Source organism: Olea europaea, chromosome 11 (assembly GCF_002742605.1).
Source record: "Olea europaea var. sylvestris chromosome 11, O_europaea_v1, whole genome shotgun sequence".
NCBI classification, from domain to species: domain Eukaryota; kingdom Viridiplantae; phylum Streptophyta; class Magnoliopsida; order Lamiales; family Oleaceae; genus Olea; species Olea europaea.
The window spans coordinates 14614875-14635238 of NC_036247.1; the positions used below are offsets into that span (position 1 = coordinate 14614875).

Here is a 20364-nt window from a genome sequence, read left to right on the forward strand (position 1 = left end):
AATGAAGATAAATATGCTTAATTAAATCAAAATGTATAGTAAGCAATAGATGATGTTTCTCAAAGTTTAGTGACAAAGGTTCGATTATATCAAAGTTCAGTGGCCAAAATTCGACCACCTCAAAATTTAGTGAGTAATAAAAAGTATTTTTTAAAGTTCAGTGCCCAAAATTTTACTATCTCAAAGTTTAACGGCGTGACAGAAAGTCACTTGTGCATTTCGCCAACCATGTCATCAATTCCGTTAAATGTTTGAGACGAATTAAGTTAGTGAGCTCAATCACCAAAATTCAACATTTTAAACTTTCGTGAACAATCGAAGACATAAATATAATTTCAATAATCATTGGAACAATTAACTCAGCTAAACGTCGTAAGAACTTACCTTAAAGAACAAAATTCAACTAGCAAATTTTATGTCCAATGTTAGTTTTAAAAGTGGAAATTTTACTATTCAACTCGAACTAGTCACCGTACATTAAATCGCGTCAACACGCATGAATCATATGATTCATTTGGCGGCATCCACTAGGTAAAAAATATGTATCTCTTTAATCCATAAATAAATAATTTATATACATCTTTTAAATCTTTTCTATCGCTTTTCCTCTTCATTATATTCTGATGAGTTCATAGCAGTCTCATTCTTGTACATCCATTCTTCAGGTAAATAATTCTGGTCGATTTTGCTTCTTTTTTGGTTTAAATTCTTATTCGGTTTTATAGATTAACTGTTTGGTTTTTTATTTCTTGATTCTTGGGTTTACCTGCCGAATATAAAAGCCTAGACTTGGATTTTGAATTTTTTTTCCTCCTTTTATTTCTTGAATTTGATTTTTTTTTTTTTCGGCTTACTGGGTTTCTCATTTTTCCAAATAGACGACGGGCTGAAATTTAGTTTTCACTTTCATTTGCATGAACTTTTTTTTTACAGATGAATTTTGGGTTCGTTGGAATTTTATTTAGAGATTCGATTTTTTTGTCCCCCTGCATTAAGAGCTCAAGAGAAGAACTCTTAATTACTTCAGTTCGGGTTCTTTTGCTGTCTTTAAATTTATATCTATTTTCTGTTGGAATTTTGGAGTTTATACTTATTATGGGTGAAAGAGATATTCTTAGAAATAAATTTTAATTTTGCATTGTAGCATGTAATTATAGGAGCTTCGAAATAAAATAAATAAAACAAAATAAAATAAAAGTCATTTAATTTTATGTAATAACTTGGAAGGAAGGTCATAATTTATGTACCGTTAAGAAATCAAAAGCTCTATACTGATAGAAATAACCATTAGCCATGTGATTTCAGTAGTTGCTCAGGTTTCTTCTTTTTTCCGTTCCTTTTTTTTTTTTTTTTTAATTTAGTTTTGGTTTTGTAGGGTGAATTTTTTATTTTTACTTTTTTTTGTTGGGGGGGGGGGGGGGGGGGGNNNTTTTTGTTGGGTGGGGGGGGGGGGGGGGGGGGGGGAAGTTAATTTTAGTACAATACATGAACCTATGTAGATCCTCCATTTCATTCAATGGTTATGTTTTGTGCATTAATCTTTGCAAGATTAAGTTCTTAGGTTTGAATGTTGGTCCAGTTAAAGCTACCTACTGATTTTAAACATGTATTCAGATTCTCAGGGATGAATATGCAAACTACCTTTGCAAAATTCCCCACCAGAACCTCGTTGTGTTGCCCAATAAGAGAACAAGAGAATTGAGCATGAATCCAATTCAAACAACTATGGTTCATGGCTGATCCATTGAACGAAGTCGTGATAATATTTATTAACTCACGACGACCCCATTGTAGTTACCTTTTTATTATCTTTGTACGTGGATAACTAAGATTAAGTGTCTTATTAGTTGTTGAGTGTGGAAATGACTCCAATGTCGGCTTCTAGAGTCATGGTGCTCTGCAAGAGAGATAAGTTGATGCAAAGAGAATAAGAACATTGTTGATCTTGTGGTCATGGTTTCATTTTGTTCTTTAGAAGATCTACCTTTCGCTGTTACTGCAATAAATCTGGAATTTGTCTTGACTGGACCTTGGGGATTTTGTTGAGTTCATATGCCGAAGGATTTCTGCATAAGCGCCCACATCTCGTATAAATATGTTGTTGGGGTGTTACATGCCCTTTTGGACATTGATACCAAGCCAAACTCAAATCATTAAATACGTTGATCAAGTAGGAATATTTTGGAAAGTAGTTAATCAAAATCTTTGCTGGCAACTGTGTTGATGGAATGCATATTTCATGACAGGTTTAGTATCCAGATTATTTAAGAGGTTGGGGCCCATATAGGTTACATTTGAATATCTTTTTGTCACAGGACTAAGAGTTGATTGATATAATTTGGTCTGTCTTTGATCTATGGAGAAGAATGCCTTGTTGTAAACATAAGAAATGGGCTTCTTACCATAATTAGAATTCATGCTGAGATGATTAGTTGCTGCTCGGGTTGGCTTGTAAGGTGAATGGTTTCAGTTGTGTTAGTATACGAATGACTCTTTGATCTATCTTGATTAAAAATGTAGTGCACTTATTCTGCCCCGTCCTAGCTTGAAATAATACTCTCCTACGGCTAAGCGCTGGTGTTTGATGTACATTTCACTCAGCCTGCTGAAAACATGTCAGACACATAGAGATGTATTTGAAGTTATTTTAAGTTATCTAAATTTGGATTTGCGAAGGACAAGAAGATGAATGCTTGACTGGCGCAAACACTTCTCAAGTCAATATATTGACTGAGATACAAAAGTATAACATACGTGGATTCAGAAACAGAAATCCAAATTGGATAGCTAAATCAGTAAAGGGAGAAGTATTTAAAGTATATCTATTGGTCATAGGTCAGCTACCTATATAAATTTCGTAGAACTTCAAGAAAGATGAAATTTGATGTCTTAAGCTTTTAAATGTTAATTGTTCCTTGATCCTAGAAAAATAAAACTACCACAAGTTTCTTTCTTTTATCTTGTTATATGTATATCCAAGTCTTGGTTCTATGTTGAGATAGCATTATTCATAAAAATTCTTGAGACAACTGTGATCCTCTATAGATTCCATTATCTTCAATAAGCCCCCGTTTGGCCCCCCATTATTTGGATTTATAGTGGGGGTAATAGTGTTTTTTTGAAAAATTGATGGATGTAAAAGGATGATTTTTTTTTGATTTGCGTGTAATATTATTTTATTGAAAATTGTGTGATTGAAAATAGGAGAGAAATAAATTTAAATTAAATTGACGTGTCTTAATGTGGGCTAAACGGGGGCTAAAAGTTACTAAATTCAAGTACCTTAAAAGGTTTCTCTTTGCAATAATGTTCTTCTATTTTGATTCCACGGTCATCGCTATTTTACTATATGATTATAAACCTTCATATTTCAAATTCTTCCCTCAAAGTTCCACCGCACAATTTATTTTCTTCCTAGTCTAATCACTCTAGCAGTATTACTGTCAGTAACGACATACTGAGGGATCTCACCTTGAATATCTCTTGTATGATCATTCACAACTAAATCAAAAGGATGAGGACATAGATCAGCACTTCAATCCAAACCTATTGTAATAGGAAATTTCCAATTACTACCCTCACTAGAGGTTCAGTTGAGTGTTTCCTCATGCATTCTTATCAAAACTCCATAGAAAACCCTATCCTAAGTTTGTTTCTATATCAATAGAACTATATGTCAATTTTTTATTCATTTCTATGTACTTGCCAATTATTCTTCCAAGTAAATAATCTTATAGTAAATCTCTCTGGCATAAAACCAAACTATTTGTGTGACCTTCTAATAAAATGTTGTGTCGAAGTATTTCAAAAGATGCCTAATATCCACAATATGCTTCCCATTAAATGGTAAAGGCTCTAGATGGCTATTTTGGGCCTTAAAATGTCTTTAAAGGATCTTGGATTTTATTTCCGAAAATGAAATCTATCTTTATGGATTATATGCTTTTCTTTGAGCTTTTTATTGTACACACCATTCCTCGAAGCTAATTCTCTGCCTCGTTTCTGCTTACGCCAGCACACATTGAATAAAGTGATGGAATATTAGATGAGACATTATTATATCATTATATGTAGTGTTCAATTTTGATGCATATTTTAGGAAATATAATTAGAGTATGATTTAATAGCTTTTATAGCTTACCTAGAATAGGATCTTTTGAAACCCTATATAAAAGATCTTTTTGGCTTTGTAATAAAAACAATCTTGATAATGAATATTGATATCCACCCCCACCCCCCGGGTTTCTCTCCCTCTCCTTTCTCTTCTTCTCTTCCCTTTCCTCTTCTCCTATAATTCTTCCATAGTGTTTTGCATCAAAAAGGCAAATCGTGCAAAGCACCATGCAATAATTTGAATCTCACGAGGCGCTTGATTTAGTCACCTTGGTTAGATATAACCACTTTATTGTAATACCATATCCTTGTTTGCTTCATTATATGATTTAATGTTTCTTTTGTTTATGAACCTGAAATCATTTTGTAAATCTGTGTAGAGAAAAGATAAAGATATGAAGTGCCCATTATTCTAGTTGTGTGGCTTGTAACCTTACGATTTCACACTTTTCATCTTTCATTTTTTCTAACTGTTAACCCCTCCGTCCTTAATTGTATATGATATTTTGAGTTGGCACTGGATTTTACGTGGAAGCTGAAAAGGTGAGAATTTGTTGTACCTTCTTCTTTTCGTCCTCAAACTAATTGCCAAGAAGTTTTGTCAATCATGTCGTGGAATGAAATAGGAACATTTAATCATGCATAGAGGAAATATTGAAGAAAATAAGATCTGTTCTTCTCTTACTTTTATTCGAATCCTGTGAGTTTTGTTCTCCTCCATTACAATTTTATCGTCACTGTTTGGCATCTCCACATCATAGTCCAGTAACATTATTCAATATGAAGCCTCCATTTGGATAAAATTTATAAATTTTTTATAAATTCAGTCAAACTCAAAACATTTATTTCATACACATAACTACTATTCATTCTTATCTACACATTTCAAGGACCCACTACTATTCCTCTTTATAAATTTACCAAATAGAGGCTAAATAAACAGCTTCCCTCTTCTTTCATTTATTTATTTTATTTTTATTATTATTATTATTTTTTTTTTTTGAAGTTTTGTAATTTTGCTACCCAATTTATGTAATTTTGCTTCCAAATAAAGGTATGAAGTAAGGTACCTTTTTCTTTCTTCTCCTATGCTGTTTAGTTTATGTAATAGAATAATTAATTTAATTGGAATTCAAAAGTAAGTATTTTGAATTTTGAAAATAACTATTCGTTTTCTTATTGTTTAAATCAAGAATGAATTCTTGCCCATAGATACTATGCTTCTCTATTTAAGCTCGTTAAACTAATGATATTTCGACTTTGAATTGGTGTCTATTTAGGCCTTTCTTCTTTCTTTATGTAGTTTGAAATCTTTTTCTGTGACTATTAACCCTGAACTTGATGCAACCTACAAAAAGTAGACATATGTGGCAGTTAGGGAGCATCCTGAAGTATAAAGTAAATTCCATTCTCGGTCAAACACGTTATTAGTTTCCTCTCTAGCACTAGTATTTGTGTTATACAAGGGGGTGTAATGAAAAAAAAAATTGATTCTGGATTGAGTACAAGTTCTCTGTATGCTGTGAGAATCAAAATTTTTATGACTATTTCTGGGTATTCATCAGTGAATCAACGGGAACTAGGAGGTTGCTCGTCAATTCTGTACATTGACGGTTTCCTACGCTCTTCACTGCATATTTAAACAATGGAAGCACACTTTCTTAATGACCATATGAATGCTTAAAATTGTGTTTATTCAAGATCTATTGGATATTTTATATACTTGTCTATCTCCTTATGCTGCTGCAGCGTTTATTGTTACAGCTTTGAATGTTTTCTAAACACATTTATATTCTTCCAGGCTTTTCAGATCTGCTAAGCTTCGTCTGCCATAAATTCTACATCGAGTTGTACAAAATCACATTTAGAAAATGAACCAACCTTCCGGCGAACAAGAAGTAAGCAGACACACTATCAATTCCCGAGCTCCGATTAAACTGCTTCTAAAGGTAAAATTTCTATGTAGGATCAAGTTACGGTTGCAGGGTTCGACGTTGTGAGGTCACCTGATTCAAGTTACAGCAATGTGTACCCGGGAAATGAAGATGAAGAGAAAGAACCACCTTCACTACCCCCGCATTTACAGCATACCGTGCTAAACCATCCGACAAACGGAGTTCCACATGCACCACTCCCGGACCCACAAAATGTCACTCTAAATCATCTTTACATTGAGAACAGAGAAGCTCCTCGATCAGTGGTGGCTCTCGGGGTCACTCATCGCTTCCGTTCGAAATTCGTTACGGTGGTGCTCTATAAACCAGTACCAAGAAGAGGAAACAGCAGTAGGTGATTTGATTTGCATGAAGCACACACACTTGTCGGGTTGTGATGAACCTATGTTTTGGCTATAATAGGAGCAGTAATTACTCAAAATCCAATTTAGCAGAAAACGAAGGTTTATTACCTTAAAACTCCTGTAATGAATCCTATGGGTTTCGTACACATCAGTTTTTAAGGGTCAAGGTGCTCTATTAGAATTTATAAAAAAATATCCTATTTAGTGTATTCAATTATTATTTTTCTATAATAGTAGCTGTTAAGAATTTCAGTTATTTTTTTCTTGAAACAGCAGTGCTATCATTTTGAAATTCGATGAAGACCAAAAATATGGTTTGTTGTTTTCTTATTTTCTTCTTTTTCTCCTCAATCTACAAAGACAACTTAAATGTTATGTCCTAATTCCAATCAATCTTGGGCGTAAAACACTTTTAATATGATTAATACATTTTATTTATTGTAAAATCTATTATTTGATTGAATTACTATTTTGATAAATTATAGAATATATGGATTCAAGTCTTAGTAACTTGTTAAACATGAGAAGTTGTGATGGTGAGAAATAAATTATATATGATTGAATTTTAAATTATTCGTGGTCGTATATAATAATGAAATACGAATATCATTATTACGGATAGACCAGCATGTGGTATTTCTAATTTATGAAGTGATTAGTTAATCTTACAAATTAAAATGTAGAGACATTTAAATGGACGCGTTAATGTTTTGTTATGAGAACAAAATATTGGAGACTTGATAGAAATATTTCACATGGATAACTATTGAGTGATTAATCTCTAACATTCGTTGGTGAAATTGATCATTTGACTTGAGGTGATCATAGGGCTTTATATGTGGATAGATCGAACAGTCATGCTTTGGTGATATTAGATGTTGCTATGTAAATAGTCATTAATACGACTTCATTCGTACATGTCAACAATCGTATGAAGGTTGTGAATAATCAATAGAGAATATATCACTCTTAGATAGTAAGATATTATGATCAATATTTCATTCAGTAAAGTTGATAATAAAATCATTGGTCAATGTGTACTCATAAATCAAAAAGAGTTTTTGACTTACACTGACTTAACAGTGAGATGAAATATATTTTCAATAATTGAGATTGACACATATTAATATCTCGTAATTGATCGGATCATATTGATGAAAGGATTATAGTTTTTCGATAAATGAACATATTTGATTTTGTCATACTACGGACTTTTTTTGTCATATGTATTGTCCTAGAACATTGCTAGATATTAATATGAGACGAGGGATGTGAATTACCGATAATTCAAAAATGAGTATTTTAATTTATCGATTCTGATTAGATTAAAATAATAATTAACATCACTAAGCATCGTGATCGAAAACCTAATGGATCACACACAAACGGATAATTAAGAATGATATTACTAATTAATTGAATTACTTATTAATGGACTAAATTAATTAATTAAAATAATTAAACATTGGACCGGATTAAATTCAAGTGTCGGGTCAAGCCCATCGCGACTTCTATTAATAAATTGTTAGGATTTTAGAAGTCAGAACAACACTATTCATTATCTTGCAAGCATAACAAGAGGGATACCTTAATCCTCTCATTCTTGTTCTCGACGTGAATTTTTATTGGAAGCTGGACAATTAGATAGCTGTAAATTATATATTAGAATATTTTTTTAGCAGAATTAACTAAATGTATAATTCTTATCATATTTCTTTTTGTAAACACAAAGCGTATCCTTGGTGGATATATTGTTTCAATTCCGCTATGCATATTAAGTAAATTTCCGATAGACAAAAAGTAAGACAGGCGCCAAGAATTATGCGAAAAAAAAAAAAAAAAAAAAAAAAGCCAAACGACCAGAGAAGATTTTAGTAACCTAAAAGTATGGCAAAATTTTGCAAGTTTCGACATATCTAATCAGGATTATCAATGGATATACAGACGAGCATTTCACTTCTATAACATCGGATACTCCCCGTTCATCGCTCCAAATCAACAAGCATTAAAATTGATTTAGAATTACAGCTATGGGAGGTTAAAGTCTAGCAGCTTATCTTCCTACTGCCGCCATGGCTCCACATAAACTGCAGGATCGAGCTGAAGAACATTTTGTGCTGTAGCTCCTCTTCTTTGGAGGTCCCTATATTTACAATGTACACGGTAGAGGGAGAGAGGAATATTAAAAATATTTACCCTGCCGTGTATCTAGTTGCCACATTCTTTGCCATCATTCTTGCTTTTTCAACGCTGTCATCTGATAATCTCTTTAGAACAAATCCTTCACCGTTGCATTCATGTCATTGGGTCCTAAACCTGTTGAGCTAGTAAAAAATGATGGAAGAAGTAAATTCCTTCAGTGATCAACCATCGATAGCACAAGATGTAAAGAAGGATAAGCTTGTGCCTTCACCAGAACGTTGGTAAATTATATATTAGAATATTTTTTTAGCAGAATTAACTAAATGTATAATTCTTATCATATTTCTTTTTGTAAACACAAAGCGTATCCTTGGTGGATATATTGTTTCAATTCCGCTATGCATATTAAGTAAATTTTCGATAGACAAAAAGTAAGACAGGCGCCAAGAATTATGCGAAAAAAAAAAAAAAAAAAAAAAAAAAAAAAAAAAAAAAGACCAAACGACCAGAGAAGATTTTAGTAACCTAAAAGTATGGCAAAATTTTGCAAGTTTCGACATATCTAATCAGGATTATCAACGGATATACAGACGAGCATTTCACTTCTATAACATCGGATACTCCCCGTTCATCGCTCCAAATCAACAAGCATTAAAATTGATTTAGAATTACAGCTATGGGAGGTTAAAGTCTAGCAGCTTATCTTCCTACTGCCGCCATGGCTCCACATAAACTGCAGGATCGAGCTGAAGAACATTTTGTGCTGTAGCTCCTCTTCTTTGGAGGTCCCTATATTTACAATGTACACGGTAGAGGGAGAGAGGAATATTAAAAATATTTACCCTGCCGTGTATCTAGTTGCCACATTCTTTGCCATCATTCTTGCTTTTTCAACGCTGTCATCTGATAATCTCTTTAGAACAAATCCTTCACCGTTGCATTCATGTCATTGGGTCCTAAACCTGTTGAGCTAGTAAAAAATGATGGAAGAAGTAAATTCCTTCAGTGATCAACCATCGATAGCACAAGATGTAAAGAAGGATAAGCTTGTGCCTTCACCAGAACGTTGGTTGGAAAGGGCGAGTACCCGCTTCTTACTCCAATCCTCCCCACCGAATTAAAGTGAGGTAAGAAGAAGTCACTATCAATTGAATAAGCATATCAAACAGAATGAGGTGCAGCACTCTTTAACTAATCTTTTCCAGGATGCTGATCTCCCACTGAGGCTTCACCCAAACCTTCACAGTCTTCACAGGTTTCTGTTGGAACCTGCCAATTATTGAGTCTGAGTCGAAAGAAAAACAGCAAAACAGCACAGAATGTTCTTGGTTTTCCAGAAGTTTACATTGGAGATCTACACCTTCAGTTTTTGTCTCCCACAACACATAAACTCCTTAAGATAGCATGGAAATCTAGGACGGTCTAATACAAAGATATGACTGCTCAATCTCAATATACTCCTATAATTAAAAAGTTTGCAGTCAAAGGGATAAGCAAACAAGATAATTAGGCTCTAGATAGTCCAACATGAAAAGGTGATTACAACCTGTTATATAAAATAGATGACATGCAAAGTTCTTGTATTCCAGTATCAATTGTCATTTCATTAATCAATGTCTCTATGGTCTAGAATTGTTTCTCAAAAAAATGTATAGATTTCTTTAAGCTTCTACACATACCTCAGTTACATCAGAAGATTTTTTTCTTCTCCAAAGGATAGTAGCAGCAGCACCTATGAATGTGGCAGCAACTGCAACAGAGGCAACTGTTTCTTGTAGTGCAGACGATATTCTAAAAGTTTCTCTGGCTTTTCTTCTACATTGTTGGAAAACAGAGAATCAACATTTTTCTGTAAAGCATTATAATCTCTAAGCTTGAACCCTCTTGCAGCTTCACAAAGCAAAAGAAATATCAGTTCCAATAATATATCAATTCGATTTCATTGCATTTTTCAAATATGCCTTCATTATCCCTAATTTACGAGTACTAGGTTATTTTCCTTTTAAAGGTAACGAGTTGTAAGGATAGAAGTTCAATCGAGTAGTCAAGGCCCGAGCTAGAAAGTGCAAGTTTATAATCTTAGCAATTTTGAAAGCAAATATCCATGTAAGGTAAATGACATTCAAAAAACCAAATGGTGGATCGACATAAAAAGGTATAGACATAATTTTGTCCGTGATAAAAATATTAACAGTACAAACGAAAGAAAGGAAACGGAAAGTAACTGCATGTTCGCGATAAAAGTATTATCCTGTTCACTTTTTTCACTCAATTGCGGGTCGACCTAGTCCCTCTGCTATAGAAAAAAATTTTAGGGGCACCATTTTTCATATGCTAGACATAAGAGAGGTATGAGAATATCCTCATAATCAGCTAGTGAACATAGTTCTCACATTGAGATCAAATTACTATAAGTTCACGTGTTACTTTACGTTTTTCCGTTTCCGTTTCGTTCATTATTGCTCTCTGAATTAGATATTAGGTCATAATCTGTAACACATCGAGGGCCCAGAACTTGATATCCTAAATTGAAGGACAGCAACTCTGTGTATGCCTCTCCACCGGCATAGTCAAGCCTCATTAAGTACTCTCTTTTAATGGAAAGTTTTGCTTTGTCGATGCATCCCTTTTCCCAACAACTCCGAGTTATTATGTTCATGGCATAGTACTTACCAAGAACTAACTTCAGCCTCTATTCAAATTAAAACCCACCTCATCAAATCGTCCCTAACCACCAAATTCAGTGTCCCCTTTCTTAAAAGACAATAAATTTCTTGAAATCACAACCGCTTGATGTAATTTCTTCTTTAAATCATTGGACACCCCACTTTAAATAACACTTAAATTCACACTCCATGAGAAAAACCCGTCAAGAAAAGCAACTATATTATTTAATATTCATAAATGACTTGGAAAAAGTCATTAATAATAAATCTATACTAATCAACTACCTTTGGTAGAGTTCTTATTGCAATAAACAAAGAATTTATCACACCACCTGTTTTACATTTATGCTACTTTCAACTACTAAAACTACCACCACTGGTAAATTTTGGTGATACCAACAATATGGAAAATTAGCCTAAATTACTCCAAAGAAGGAAATTGAATATTTGGTCGAAGTCTTCAATTGAAGTCATCTTTTAAATTTAATCACAAATTTTGGTCTTGTACTCAAATTATCTCCATTTAAATACATTAATCTTACTTTTCGAAGGACGAGGAACTAATAGAATTCTACGAGATTTTTGAGACTAATTTTATTTGTCTAATTTGAACACGTTAAGTTAGATTGTATTGTACTATATAAGCTAAAAAAAAAAAGAAATTAAAATCTTGTTTATTATTCTATGTAATGTTATCTAATATTGTATACCAGACGCCACCTCCAATTGTGATGTTTGAACACAAACGAAAAATGTGTAATATTATGGTGACGACAGTGTAATTGTCTAAAATTGAAGCGACCAACGAAAAATTTATAAAATGTATACCTGAGTGCTCAAACATTTGGTCCCTCTTACCTGGCACTCCACAAAATATTACCAGTTGATGTAAATGCGGCGTCGCTTAGATTTAAAGCACATATAAAGGGAAATTTGAAATTTGATTTTAATTGCATTGGCAGAGTTTCACGGGCATTCTCACCTCCCACCAGGCACTATACTGTCAAAAGTGCACCCACCAAACCGACTCATGCTCATCTCCCGTGCTTTCCATTGTCAGTTGAATTAAACACAATTGATAAACATTAACGAAATTATAAGCACGGGACCCACTGTTACGTGAATTTTGGTTCACATAATTTGTGGATCTCTGACTTACGAAATAGCAACAATTTATGTCAAAAATATTCAATGAAAGAAATATCTTATCCAACTTATTAAACATGACACGTAGCATCTAAACTGTACTTTGAATATTATTCAATAGTCATTGAACTTAAAATTTTTCTAATGGGTCATTGTAGTTTTAAACTTGTTTTTCAACAGTCAATAAACGTTACACTTTCAAGGTTGTTTCCCAAGATTACTATAGTTTCAACATTGTTCCATCCATCCATCACTCCTAATTGTTCGAAAAATTAGAAGTTTGTTTGTCATGTCACCAAGATCGTTAATTTTTAAATAGAAGGGAGACGAACTGACGGATGGAAAACAATATCGATACTACAATGACTTCTAACTAAGAAATTTTTTAAAGTTTTAGGCCACGATTGGAAAAAAATGTCAAGAACTACAGTAACAACTAAAAAGTTTTAACCTCATAGGTAGCATATACTACATATACTACGCATTAATACAAAATAAATACAGTAGTGGATAAGTAATAATTTCAAATATCAAAGTACTCTTTGTCTTCAATTAGCTGTGCTCCTCGCGAGTCTATTTAAATCCCCAATTCACCTCTTCTTTTCCTATGCCATATAAACCTCTCTTCCCACACTACACAAACATCACATACAAAGAAACCTAAATATGTTTCGAACATTTATTTGTGTTCTTCTTTTGTTGTCTCCAATATATGAAACAATGGCTAGGCATCATCCAATATTGCCTAGTGCACCCTCTACTGCATTGCCATTAGGGTCTAAGACTCGTGACTTTGTCACTTTAAAGCCATTGTTGAGTCACAAGCAAAGAGTTTTCCATAAGAAGGAAGTGAAGAATTGCAAGCCAAAAGGGTCTGGCCACTCGTCCGCCCCTAGTCGTTATGTGAATTATCACACTCATGGCTCGATGAAGTGCTTTTCAGGGTAAGGATTCTCAGCAATGTTAGAAATGCATTTGGGATTAAATATTAATGTAACATGGCCTAGCCAGCTTGTGAGAGAACTAGCTGATTTTGCGTGTGTGGTGAGAATACATCGTTTTTGGCTAGAAACTTATTCTAGATATAAGTGTTCTTGTGGAGCGTACAAGAAAATGAAGATTGATTGTCTAACAAGTTTCACAATTTTGGTTGTAATATCAGCTGCTGTTATCTGTCTAGATTGTATATTGTCATGATGTTGAAGATTAAATTTAAATATTTATATATCGTTTTTTGAACATATTGGGCTTTTGATCACAACTCATTTGTCAATAGTGTAGAAGTCCGCAGTCGACACCACCTATTTTTCAAAAATATATATAAAAAAAAATGGACATTAATTCTGCATCCAAACCTTGGTGGAGAAATTGATCAACATTAGACAATTTTAACTTGTAATGGAGAAAATATTCATTGCAGTAGTAACTGCTGAACAGTGCCATAAATCTAGCATGTACTATGTAGCACTCCAGATATATTACCGATTTTCATCTTTTCGTCTCGATAAAATATGTCAAAACACAAAACGAGAGATGGACTAGAAGTGATGAATGTCAAGGGCACAGAAGGGACATATATTGCACTAGCAAGGTTAACGACGTATGTCATGCCAATGACACGAAAGTAGTGTAATAGATATTAGTAGATCCAGTTTGAAATATGCATAAACGCAATTGAAAGGTTGTTATCGTGAATAATACAAAGGTGTACAGATCGACTACTTCAAATCTACTATCCTCATCTCCTCATTCCCTTGATCAGTTTTGACACATTACTATAGTAGTCGAGTGTCGAGATTTGAGTGACATACAATTCAACATTAAAATAATAATAATAATAATAAAATAGGACAACTATACTACCCTCAAATTTTGACATTTCAGTTTAAAATTATAATAATGTGTCTAAATTTGATTGAGTAGACAATCAAGGAGAGAGGTCGAATAGCCCCAAAAAATTAAAAAAATAAACCTAAGACAATGGAAATGAATCTCTTATTCATTTTCAATGCATTGGACAACGAATGAAGGACCCACTATCGCCTAAACAAAAAGATCACATCAACACTAGTTTGTGTAGACAAGTTTCATAACATATGCAATAGATAGTTACTGAATATAACCTACAATAAATAGATATCGAGTGTAATGCATCCAACTCATTTAACAATTCAACTATCCAAGTGCTGGAAGGAGGGAAGATGTTTCAAATAAACGAGCAATAATGAGACATTGAAGTTGTGCAGATTTATTACAACACGTGCCAGTTCACACGGATTTATCGTGATAAATTATTACCATAAATGTACATAATGACCGGAAGAAATTGGTAGTCCGTGAATATTAGAACCTTCATAATTAATAACGGTAAAGCAATACGCGTATATACGTTCTTTCATCTCAAAAGTTGTTTGGAAAATTAACTCTATTTTTCTAAATTGAAAAATACAAAATCCCATTGTTAGGCAAAAACGGTGACTTGGAAAATAACATTTAAGCTTACCCAAACATGTCACCTGCAAGATAATATTCAGTTCATGTTTCTGAAACGAAAAAAAGGCACCACATACCCAAAAATAAAAAGCACTAGAACACCATATTGTACGGCCAGGAAGAAGTAATAAGTTAATCGAGTAATCATACAAATTCCAGAATCTCAGAAGTACGATAACTTCAAGGAACATAAGCAAGCAAGCAAACGATCACCCGTTCCTGTTTACTACAAATGTATGAAGGAGAGATTATGAGAAAGTAATGCTGGAAATCTAACTATATAAATCATCTTCATCAGCTCCACCAGCAGAAGCTGCAAAGGGATCAGCTGCAGAAACCCCAGCTCCTGATTCCGCAAACCGGAATTCAGTTCCAAATCCCCGAGATTGCTGTAAGGTCTGAGCAAAAGCCTGGTATTTGCGTATATCAGCATCACTCACACTTCTACGTGCATACTTCATGGACTCCTCAAAATGGGCTGGCTTGATCTCCGCCACTTCATCATCAACGTCCTCATCCATTGAATCAGGATTATCATTTCTCCTCCTCTCCCTTTCTATATCCTGAAGTAAGGAGAATTTGTTGTGAGTTGTCAAAGACATCTACCACCCATAATAAAAATAAAATTGTATATTCAAATAAAAGAATCAACAGCGTCGAAGATAATGAGGCTGACAAGGTTACAGATCATGGGTAAGCTTTGACTTGATCTTAAGTACGCAATCTGGATAGAACAGGTGTCTAGAGAACATCTAAAGTTCCACCAAGCAGAAACCAGAAATGCTAGTGTATGGTAGCTGTTAAAATCAATAGTAACTTGCAAAATATTAATGGTTTGTTTGGGAGCTTAATCAAAATCTGTTTTTGTTACCTAATACAAGGGCCTAGCTGCCAAAAAAGAAAATGTGGTCATCTTCTAGAAATAAGAACATGACTATGTACAAAAACAGAGAAGACGTACATATAATTGATGATAATGAAAGATTTTTCGTCAAATGTAATGGAAACTAACAGAAGAAACATATTGTAAGAAAACAATACAACACAGGATAGCCTAGAATTCTGGATTCTAATCAAGTTGAAATATCCAGATTAGCAATGGGCATAAAAGAATAACAAAATGTATGTACATCTGAGAGCAACACTGAGAAAAGAAAACATAATTACTTCATGTAGCCCCCATTTGGCTCCCATTATTTCAAATTTTAACGGGTGGAATAGTATTTTTTTGGAGAATATGTGGTTGAAAATAAGAAAAAGTTTTCAATTTACGCGTAATACTATTTTATGGAAGATTGTGTTGTCGAAAATAGGAGAGAGAAAAATAAAAATTAATTTGATGGGGGCCAAACAGGGGCATAATATCTTCATGTTACCAGCAATTTTAATGACACATCATTATTATTATCAAATTTTATGGTGTCAGGTTACATGGACATAGATTGATAATCTTATGGATCACAGAAATTAAAAGACAAGGTAAGCCAAGAAGTGAGCAAAAGCTTACTTTCTCAATGTAAGGGTTCATGGATTGGTGCGCGCGCATGCGAAACATAACATGCAGAAGACAAACCTGAGTAGCAATAGAGTCAAGCTCATCAAAGAAGAGAACACATGGTGCAGATTGTCTAGCCTTGTCAAAGATTTCACGAACATTAGCTTCACTCTCTCCAAACCACATGGTCAGCAATTCAGGGCCTTTAACACTAATGAAATTTGCTTGACATTCATTTGCAATTGCCTTCGCCAGTAGGGTTTTACCACATCCAGGAGGACCATAGAAAAGAACACCTTTTGAAGGTGACATACCAAATTTCTCGAACTTCTCTGGATGTTCCACCGGATATTGAACGGTCTACAAGAAAACAGAAGGTTAGCAATGTTCAACTCCAGAAAATGCACAACAAAAATATGGTACAGCTCAAATCAAACTTGATGGTTTCAATCACCTCTTGAAGCTCCCTCTTGACATTTTCAAGCCCTCCAATATCTTCCCAGGAGACATTGGGCACTTCAACAACCTGCTCATCAAGTAAGAAAATTAGAGAGTATAAATTACGAAATTAAGATTCATATCCCATAACAGCAAGTAGGTATGTTACGCAGAAAGTCACTCACAGTTTCGCGCAAAGCAGAAGGATTGCTTATTCCAAGAGCAGTCTGGAAGTGCTCATTTGTAACAGCCATAGAGTTTAGTATCTCAGCATCTATTGAATCATCTTCTAAATCAATGACATCCATTTTCTCTCTAATGCACTGGAGTGCAGCTTCGGTGCAGAGAGCTGCAAGGTCAGCACCAACATAACCATGGGTGTCTTTTGCAACTCTTTCTAAATCAACCTGCATAATAATGATATTTGTAAATTTTTCATTTTGTTCCCATGAAAAAAATTTTTGATTTTAAAAGTAAAATGACAGCCCTACATCATCAGAAAGTTTCATGTTCTTAGTGTGTATACGAAGAACTTCAAGGCGTCCAACTTCATCAGGAACACCAATGTCTATTTCCCTGTCAAACCTACCAAACCTTCTAAGAGCTGGATCAATGCTGTTGGGACGATTAGTTGCCCCCATAACAATGACATGTGCACGAGATTTCAGTCCATCCATGAGAGTCAAGAGTTGAGAAACAATCCTCCTTTCAACTTCACCATGCGTCTTCTCTCGCTTCGGTGCTATTGAATCAATTTCATCAATAAAAATAATTGATGGTGCATTCTTCTCAGCCTCCTCAAATGCCTTCCTAAGATTGCTTTCACTCTCTCCAGCCAATTTGGACATAATTTCGGGCCCATTAATCAAGAAGAAGAAAGCACCTGTTTCATTTGCAACAGCTCTAGCAATTAAGGTCTTTCCAGAGCCTGGAGGTCCATAAAGCAAAATTCCTTTCGGAGGTTTCACGCCAATGGATTTGAAAAGCTGAGGATGCCTCAGGGGCAACTCCACCAATTCACGAATCTGAGCCATTTGTTTCCTGACGCCACCCACATCATCATAGCCAACCTCATCTAACCTATCCTCATCCTCCCTCCTCACAGGCTCCCCTTCACAGAAGATCTCAGTATCGGGAGCAACAACACAATATTCCCCAGGATCAGTTTCAATGACTTTAAATTCCACACTTCTCATCCCTCCTCTCACTAGAAAATGGTCGCCTTTCCTCAAAGGGCGATATGCCTCCAGAAAGTAAGCTGCAGACGGAATATTATCAGTTAACCAAGACTGTGCAACACAAACTACAGAAAGTGGACGAACAGGATGAAACAACATTGAATCAGCAAACAGATACAAATTTTTAACTCATCAAAAAGAGTAATCCATGCATTTAACGGCAGTAAACAAGCACTAGATAATATTGAATCAACCAACTCTCATCTATTATAGCTAATCATCACAAGCTACCAAGCAATTTAATCATGTTCAAGGACTTACGTTTCAGGTATGCGTCAAACAGATCCCCAGTGAGACCTTCTATTGTGTCATCCAGGGGCAGGACATGGACACGCTTTCCGTATTTGACATCTGGGCACTGGTGCACAGATACTACATCTCCAAGACGAACCCTCAAGTTCGTCCTCACAACCTTGTTCATTCTAATCTTCGGCTCCTCGCAGGTCTCATCAGCAAGGGCAATGCACACTGTATCCTTCCTTTTCTTGCCCTGGAAAAATTGTAGCAGAATACCACGAATATGAGTTCACCAAAATATGAAGGTGCTGTCTTGATAGGTAAAGCGGAACATGTCACATAACTGTAACTAGTTATACTTATTAGTCAATATAATATGCCAAGAAACCATAAACACGTATTCTGTAGCGAGACCCTGTTAACTTCTTCATACATTTAACCCCTACATAAGCACAAAATGTTTTATTTACGCATCCTACATATGATTGAATAAAAGAAAGAGTTAAATGTGACTATAACTGGAACACAAAGAAAACTGATCTTAAAACCTCGGTAACCTTAATACACGGGTTGTATCTCGCAGAAATAACATGGGGTTTAGCAAAAACTAAATTCAGTGCCAAACGGACAAATACCCAGCTGGCAATAATCCCAAAGCAAGGTCAAGTATTGTCATTCTCTACATAATAATGGATATGATGGCTTAGATAGTCTTAATCATAGAAATTCAGATTCCCTCAAACACAACTCACAATTTACAAATCCTTTCTATCGAGACATGTTTCAAGTGGTATTAACTAAATTGAAGTACCACAGCAAGTTAATTCAAGCCTACCAAATTTTAAGTTGACCTAAGCCAAAACCTAATGCGCAAGTATATTCCAATACCAGATTTCTATCATACGATAACCAATAACCAAGCAACTATTCTTAACTAGAAGCTTCCAATATTTTCCAGAAACCCTAAAAATCCCCACTAAAAAATTTTAAAAACCAGCAAAAGAAATAAACCTTAATCAGAATAGTGTCTCCGCGGAAAAGCTGGAGCTTCTCCATGGTAGCGGGGTGGAGCGAGACGACGGAGTTGTCATCGTTGACAGACTCATCGACGATCAGCCGATTCGCAGCCTTCTTCCTCTCCAAAATAGCCGTCGAGAAGTCCTTCTTCCCGCCTTTCCTGTTAAAGAAGGAAAAAAACGTCAAAATTCCGGCTATTATTTCGACATCACAAAATTATCGGCGATTCATTGTAGAAGATTTAATAGGAGTTCAAAAATTGATACTTACGAGTCGGAAGACTCAGCCTGGTGACTCATCTGGTGGATAATTGCAGAGGTTGAAATTGGATTGTACGAAGAGGTTTCCTTCGTTGGGAGGACGAGCGGATATTAATAGATCTAGACTGGATGTATTTACGTATTTATACGGCGATGAGAAAGTATAACTTGATTGAAATACTAACCTTACTACCTGTTTGGCTCGACCTATAAAACTTATAAGAAAATTAGTAGATTTCAAAATAAATAAATATATATATTTATTTTTTTTATTTTTTTTTTTGTTTCTAGTTAAAAATAATAACAAGTGAATTTTATTTTTATAAAACGTCATCAAAGTAATATACTTAAATATATAAATTGAAAATAAATAATTTTTCCCGTTATGATCTACTAAATTGATATAAGGCCCTGTTTGAGCCCCATTTTTACCTCATTAAGGTGAAAAATATGACCGTTATCCATCACATTAAGTCACTATTTTTGAATTTCTATCTCTTGTGTGGGGCTCATAACGACTCTATTTTTCATTCTCATTCTACAAATAATGTGGCTAAAACGGGCTCTAAGTAAAATAATAAATACAAAATATACTTAAATATATTTGGAAATAAAATTTGCATAAAGTAAACTATCATCTGATTTAAGGGTATGATGATATTCCTACTTTTGTTCGACTTAGGAATATATTTTTCAAAATAAAGTTAAATCGAACTATGTTAATAACAAAATTCTCAAAATTAAACTTTTCATTAAAAATTAATTAAAATTTTTATCACCTGTCTCTTTATAAAACTTTATAATTAGTAAAGGTTCTACG

The 20364-nt window shown here is 34.3% G+C and overlaps 2 protein-coding genes across 5 annotated transcripts; one reads left to right on the plus strand and one right to left on the minus strand.

The window, feature by feature from the left end:
- Positions 1-475: 475 nt before the first annotated feature.
- On the plus strand, positions 476-6668 carry LOC111403532 (SNF1-related protein kinase regulatory subunit beta-3-like). Of its 4 annotated transcripts, none has more exons than XM_023032078.1 (3): positions 476-531; positions 5915-6011; positions 6080-6668. In XM_023032078.1, the coding sequence occupies exons 2-3, from the start codon at positions 5985-5987 to the stop codon at positions 6404-6406; spliced, it is 354 nt and encodes a 117-aa protein (XP_022887846.1). In that variant the 5' UTR covers positions 476-531; positions 5915-5984; the 3' UTR covers positions 6407-6668. The 4 variants fall into 4 exon arrangements, with proteins under 4 accessions (XP_022887846.1, XP_022887842.1, XP_022887845.1 ...); XM_023032074.1 differs by lacking the exon at positions 476-531 and adding an exon at positions 563-665; XM_023032077.1 differs by lacking the exon at positions 476-531 and adding an exon at positions 4246-4656.
- Positions 6669-14933: 8265 nt separating this feature from the next.
- Positions 14934-19705, minus strand: LOC111403533 (cell division cycle protein 48 homolog). The gene is made up of 8 exons (XM_023032079.1): positions 19555-19705; positions 19279-19444; positions 18292-18520; positions 17284-18050; positions 16978-17199; positions 16809-16880; positions 16367-16714; positions 14934-15461 (listed from the first exon to the last, which is right to left on the minus strand). The coding sequence occupies exons 1-8, from the start codon at positions 19581-19583 to the stop codon at positions 15132-15134; spliced, it is 2163 nt and encodes a 720-aa protein (XP_022887847.1). The 5' UTR covers positions 19584-19705; the 3' UTR covers positions 14934-15131.
- Positions 19706-20364: the final 659 nt, after the last annotated feature.

Excerpts from the sequence above, each read along its gene's own strand:
- LOC111403532 (XM_023032078.1), top strand. The coding sequence starts at position 5,985 with ATGAACCAACCTTCCGGCGAACAAGAA. Across the intron at positions 6,012-6,079 it reads AACCTTCCGGCGAACAAGAA|GATCAAGTTACGGTTGCAGG; the intron begins GTAAGCAGACAC and ends ATTTCTATGTAG.
- LOC111403533 (XM_023032079.1), bottom strand. The coding sequence starts at position 19,583 with ATGAGTCACCAGGCTGAGTCTTCCGACTC. Across the intron at positions 18,051-18,291 it reads GTTTGACGCATACCTGAAAC|CTTACTTTCTGGAGGCATAT; the intron begins GTAAGTCCTTGA and ends TTCCGTCTGCAG. Across the intron at positions 16,881-16,977 it reads CTTCTGCTTTGCGCGAAACT|GTTGTTGAAGTGCCCAATGT; the intron begins GTGAGTGACTTT and ends CTTGATGAGCAG.